General features: G+C 39.1%; 1 protein-coding gene across 3 annotated transcripts; it reads left to right on the forward strand.

The window, feature by feature from the left end:
- Window positions 1–1,186: 1,186 nt before the first annotated feature.
- LOC148870442 (protein LIGHT-DEPENDENT SHORT HYPOCOTYLS 5-like) lies at window positions 1,187–5,041 on the forward strand. 3 transcript variants are annotated; one of them, XM_088972001.1, is made up of 2 exons: window positions 1,187–2,285; window positions 4,716–5,041. In XM_088972001.1, exons 1-2 carry the CDS (start codon window positions 1,659–1,661, stop codon window positions 4,824–4,826), a joined length of 738 nt encoding a protein of 245 aa, XP_088828127.1. In that variant the 5' UTR covers window positions 1,187–1,658; the 3' UTR covers window positions 4,827–5,041. The 3 variants fall into 3 exon arrangements, with proteins under 3 accessions (XP_088828127.1, XP_088828128.1, XP_088828130.1); XM_088972002.1 differs by lacking the exon at window positions 4,716–5,041 and adding an exon at window positions 3,106–3,590 and having other exon boundaries at window positions 1,224–2,285; XM_088972004.1 differs by lacking the exon at window positions 4,716–5,041 and having other exon boundaries at window positions 1,224–2,482.
- Window positions 5,042–6,019: the final 978 nt, after the last annotated feature.

Raw genomic sequence — 6,019 nt, forward strand, 5'->3', positions numbered from 1 at the left:
ATGAATATGTTTTGTAAATAATATAGGTAAATAACATTATATTTAATTTACTATCTTTTAAGGGACAAAGATATTAAGAAGAACGAATAATTGTACTTATTGTAACTCTTCCATTTCACTATTATTACCACTCCCTTTTGAATAATCTAAGAAAATTAGGAACTGTAACCTACTCTATGAAGACTGGTTCTAAGGTTGGTTTTAGTCTCGGCAGTTTCTAGGATTAGTTCCAAGGTCTATTCATGAAATCTTGTCTTTCTTTACTACACACAAAAAAAATGAAATTTCTTTTTTAAAAACTTAATATTCAATAATAATAATAATAATAAGTTCAAAACTTATATTACATTTATTCATTAAAATGAATAATAGTTAAACTTATTATAATTTAAATTTTATAAATATTATCTTTTACATCACTTATTATATACTTTCAAATATTAAGTTAAAGAAAAATTATCAAATCATTTAACTGACTCAATGGTCAAATGAGACCATATTCTTTGTAAACATGAATGATTGAATTCAAATCTTTACATCTTAAATTATTTTGAGATTTATTTCAACACAAATTTGATTTCAAGGTCAGTTCTTTGAATAGGTTTAAATAAAAAATAAAAATAAAAATAAAAAACCCTTAAACCTTAAAACCAGCTCGAATGAGGATTGTTTCCAAGAGTTTAAAACCAAACCTTACCAAATAAAAGATGGGATAGAATCGGTCCAAAATTAGTGAGAGATTGGTTAGTAGTTACATTCGGTTCCGAGCTCATTAATTTGCTCACCCATTATAGTTATAGCAGGCTAGCAGCTCTTATAAAGTGGGCAAAATTGTTTTTATACTGAGACAACTGTTTTGTTTCATTATTTATTGTGTAAGATAATTGGATTTGTCTGGTAACAGTCAATTACAAAATTCCAAGGGCATTTTTAAATAACCAAAATTCCACACCCAGGGCCAGCTGATTACGTAAATTTGTTTCAATTAGTATTAATGTCAGAAATGTAGCGGAGCAAAGGTAAATATCTGCTGAGTGCTGACTACTTCATAACTCACGTTAGCGAGACACAACGGGAGGGAGCGAGAGCGGACAACGAACGGGAGAATTGGGAGCGGAGTCACGTCGGGAGGGGCCAGAAGGCCCACCACGTGAATAGAAGAAGCATTCACTCTCTCTTTCTCTCTCTCCTTTTCTCACCGCGTCGCTCGTTCATCCATACATCCCTTTTTACGTCCCATCTTTCCTCCTTTCTTTCTTCTTCTCTCTTCTCTTCTCGCTTCAAGTCACTGTTCATTTCTTCCCCAAAACCCTCTCCCTCTCACAAAAGCCTTAGAGCCCACCCTTTAAAGGATACCAAAATTCAGGAACCAAAATGAATGAAAATAGTGAAAACATAGAGGAAATCTCCCTTTCTTCAATGAAAGATCCTTAGCTCAGTGCAAAAAAAGACCTAGCTACAGCGAATCGAAGAAAAGAAGAAGAGAGGAGAGATAGCCATCAAACTACCAAAAGGGAAATTGAGAAATTGGGGGTAGCAAGAACCCACCCCCAGAGATCAAAAGAGAAAGAGAAGAGAGACAACCTACCACGAAAAAGAAGAAAAGATCAATACCCACCAAGAGGAATATAGAGATAGATATACACGACACGACAGTGATGGACTCAACATCAGGTGGTGCATCAGAGACCAACGCCGGCGAAGGCCCGTCAGCAGCAGGACTCGGAGCCATAGAAGGATCAACGGCAGCGCCTCCGAGTCGGTACGAGTCCCAGAAGAGACGAGACTGGAACACGTTCTTACAGTACCTGAAGAACCACAAGCCCCCTCTATCGCTGGCAAGGTGCAGTGGGGCACACGTAATCGAGTTCCTCAAGTACTTAGATCAGTTCGGTAAGACGAAAGTGCACCTCACTGGTTGTGCCTACTTCGGACACCCAAACCCTCCTGCGCCCTGTGCATGCCCGCTTAAGCAGGCCTGGGGAAGCCTCGACGCGCTCATTGGACGGCTCAGGGCTGCCTATGAGGAGAACGGTGGACGGCCTGAATCCAATCCGTTTGGGGCGAGAGCCGTGAGGATATATCTGAGGGAGGTGAGAGAAGGGCAAGCCAAGGCAAGGGGGATACCATATGAGAAGAAGAAGCGAAAGAGACCAACGACGACGACAACCGCAACGCCTTTAGCGGCAAATGCTTCGTCAGCGGTGACTAAAGTGGTTGATGGTGGTGGTGGCGGTTCCTCTTCAGAAGCTGGGTCTGCTAATGTTACTCCCGCTACTACTTCCGTATAGCTTCACTAATTCTTCTCTTCCCTTTTTTTTCTTTATTTATTTTTAATTGTTATTTCGAGTTATATTATATGGCGATTCTCTTTATATCTTGATCAACTCTATGACCTGATGATCGAAACCAAATGGAAATCTTCTATCTCTCACTTGAGATCAGTCAAATTGGATAAACCCCAGTTTATTTTTCTTTCTCATCTTCTTCTGGCTGTACTGTGGAGTATGCTGAGTTTTTTTTTTTTTCCTCATTACATGAACCATGAAGCAAGAAAAGGAAGAAAGATAAATTCTGAGATTTCAGGGCGATTCTCCTTGCTTGTCCTTTTTTGGAGCTAGTTGCTTTCAAATAATGAAGCGAAACCACTCACCCATTATTTTTTTTTATTCTTTTTTGGATCTTTTTTGATCCATTAGCATGTAGCCTCATCACTCCGATCTCATCTGCCCATTGGGAGAAATAATTAACCTTTGAACTAGAATACAAGATCAAAATATAAAAAAAAAAAGACAAGAAAAATCCAACATGTTCTTACAATAAGAAGACATGGTAAATTTAAGAAGGAAGAAACATTTCATGTTTACTCCTTTCGTCTTTCTTTGAGACCTTAAGTATATATCGTTAAGAACTCCCAGATTTCATTCTGCTGCCAATTTTGTATTTTGATGGTTGAATGTTTTTCAATGTTCTTATCTTTACTTGTTCAAAATTGGGATGGGGGTGGGGGCTGGTGTTGCTCTAGAGTGCTAGAGCTCGCTTCATTTAGGTTGATTTTCATCAATGACAATAGTAGTGCTGATGCTCTACTCATGTGATGAGCAGGCAAGGCGGGTCTCCACAATACTAATAGACGTCTAGACCACTGAGAACAACTGGTCCCGGATCGGCTCGACTTCCGATCCGGAGGAATCTTATTCTTATCAGGCTTTGATGGGGGCACACGTGCGTCACTGCCCTTTTCAGGTGCTCGCCTCCCATTCTTCAACCAAGGTGAGAGACCCTGATTTGGGACTATATATATATATATAGAGAGAGAGAGAGAGAGAGAGAGAGGTTAGTGAAAGTAGGGAGGGAACTCTGTCTTGTCTCGTCTATGGTGGTGGATAGAAGAAACAAAATTTTTACACCTGCGATCAAATGAAAAGGAAAATGAAGAAGTGAGGAAGGCAGAAGAAGTCTGCAGGGCTGTTTCCACTTTCCAGTCTTGTTTGTTTTATATCTGTAACAACCAGCTCGGTGTGAAAACGACCAGCTGCCGACCCCTATTCCGCTCAGTTTATTTAATTAATGGTAGATCTCATTGTTGCTGTGTTGTGTATTCTCTGTATATATATATATATTAAAAGAAAACCCACGAATCACTGGCCTATGATCCCCAGTTGAGATTTTCTATTTTAGAAGTTGGGACTCGGAGTCGGAGAGCTGTTGGAGTTGTTCCCTCGGTATCCACGAGCACGAACGACATCCCCACGTTTGTGTGTTTTTCTCTTCTTCCTCTTTCTATACCTAAACCTAACTATGATGTGTTTCCATTTCTTTTTAATGATTAATAAACTATTTGTAGTTGAACCTTTACCTATATATTGCAACTTGAGCTAACTGAAAACCAGAAAAGTTGGATCATTAATTGATGAGCTCGTCTCCGGCCAGCGTCTACAGTCTTATTTGAAAATGTCCGTCTCTTCATTTTTCTTCCTCTTATTACGACTCTCGCTCGATGAAACATCCTTCACAGTAGTTGAAACATGACTTGCCTCTCTCTTTCTCCTTTTATTTTGTTCCTGCTGATGAATATGCCAGGCTAATAAGACCTACAAATTTATGTATGTTTTCCATTTCATGTTGAAAGCATCCCAATAAATAATCACCAAAGCTATGTTTGCTTTGAAGGAAAAGGAAAGGAAAGGTAGGGAAACCTATACAAACTTGTAAAGGTTTCCTACCTTTCCCTACTTTTTCCTTCAAACAAAACATTAGGATTAAGAAGCCCAGTAAACATATAGGAAAACGCCAAATATTTTATTATAGTTTTTGCTCTACACTGGGTCTATGTCACACTGGTTGACTGTACGTAAGAGGGTAAAACTTCTATAGAGAGAGACTTATATTAGATAAATTTGATCAAAAGAAGCAAAGCTAATAAATAAGAATATGCTTAATAAAAATACTTCTATCAATTTGAACACCACAACCACGCCACGTCACCCATCTCCTCAGTCCTCCCCATGTTCATTGCTCTCCGGTCTTAACCCTTTTAAATGGTATTGGTTCCCTTGTGCAACTAAAACATTTTTCTGCATGCAGCAAAAATTTACCACAATACCACCCAAACGTGAAAATTTAATTAATTCAAAACGACAAAATTAAATTACACGTGACTAGTTTGTTGTAGCATTGGCCGTATGTTGACTCACCCAACATTTTTCTTGCAGGGCTGTTTGTTTCTTTGTTATGACTTGCGAACCAACCCTACACACCACAGTGTCACAGTGTCAGTGTCGTGTGGCGGCAAGGCAACAACGACTACTCCCCTAAAAATCTAAAAGTAAAGATGGAATCCTCCTCTTGTTCTCTCTGGATTTTGACTCCTACCGCTCGCTCATTGTAATTTAACGCATATATTCAAAAGACGTATGATATGGACGATCCATATTCTTGTCTAATCGTAATCTTAATCAATTCTGGCTGGCTCGTCTATTGCTTATATTAGCTTATATATTGAATTGAATACCAAAAAAAAAGCTTATATATTGAATTAGATTTGAGTATCAAGTGTGGGCCCTGATTGTATTTAAAAGCTTGTCTGTCATTTGAGGGCCCTGATTGCCCTTCTCTTTTTAAATTCTCAGTCGGTTGGATTGAGCATCCAATGGTGGGTCTAAGATATCCCCTTTACCCTTTTGTGTACACCATGAACACACCAAAAGAATATAGTTGCCAGTTTCCAATACCAGTCGTTTTAGGGAAGGAAGATATACAGAAGCTTATGTGGCAACCCCAAAAGGCTCCACATTGTTTGCCACGTTTCCGTCACTTGATTTGTCAAGTTCAGTCTCCTGGCCCACTGGCCAAGCCGTATGTCACGAGGACAAGGAGGTAAGTAGGTAACATAACATCTCTCTCTATCTCTCCTCTGGTGTTTCCCTTAATTTATTGCCAAGGCCAGAATCTAGTACAGAACGGGGGAGCAAAGATCATGTGGCATTAGACACGTGGCTAGTCAATTTGCAATAGTTGTATTAATTGACCAATGACAAGAGCTGGGAAAACGTACTGGTCGTCCAGGGAGGGAAAATAACAGGAAGCCGTGTAGCCGAGACATTTGGCTTTTCCTTTTCAAAATTATTGCTAGGTTTTATTAAACTGACATCGAATGAAAGAAGGCTGGAGAAAAAAAAAAAGAAAAGAAATATATGCAAATGACGTCGTGTTCTAGAAGAGAACTTTTCACTTTGGGTTTTGCAAGCTTTATATTTATGTTATTAGGATGAATAATTATGTGTCATGTGTGGTATCTTGTAACCCATCGGATTAGCTCGGGGTTGTTTGTTTACCCAGATGTAAATTCAATTAAGTGACATTGTTTTACCTACTTTCATGTATCGGAACACGACACGAGATATAGCATATACGCCAGTAGCCGATTCGCAAATTGAAATGTGAGAGAGACATTGTACAGTGCCGTGTTGTACTGACCACCGAGTGAGTACTGAGTACTGACCGAGGACTGAGGTCG

The sequence above is a fragment of the Nelumbo lutea genome, chromosome 2 (assembly GCF_056320005.1).
Source record: "Nelumbo lutea isolate HS-2025 chromosome 2, American lotus-T2T, whole genome shotgun sequence".
In the NCBI taxonomy this organism is placed as follows: Eukaryota; Viridiplantae; Streptophyta; class Magnoliopsida; order Proteales; family Nelumbonaceae; genus Nelumbo; species Nelumbo lutea.

What these genes read in the sequence shown, in the direction of transcription:
- LOC148870442 (XM_088972001.1), top strand. Translation starts at nt 1,659, where the DNA reads ATGGACTCAACATCAGGTGGTGCATCAGAGACCAACGCCGGCGAAGGC. An exon ending in TTACTCCCGCTACTACTTCC is followed by an intron (nt 2,286 to 4,715) that starts GTATAGCTTCAC and finishes TTTTTCTTGCAG; the next exon opens with GGCTGTTTGTTTCTTTGTTA.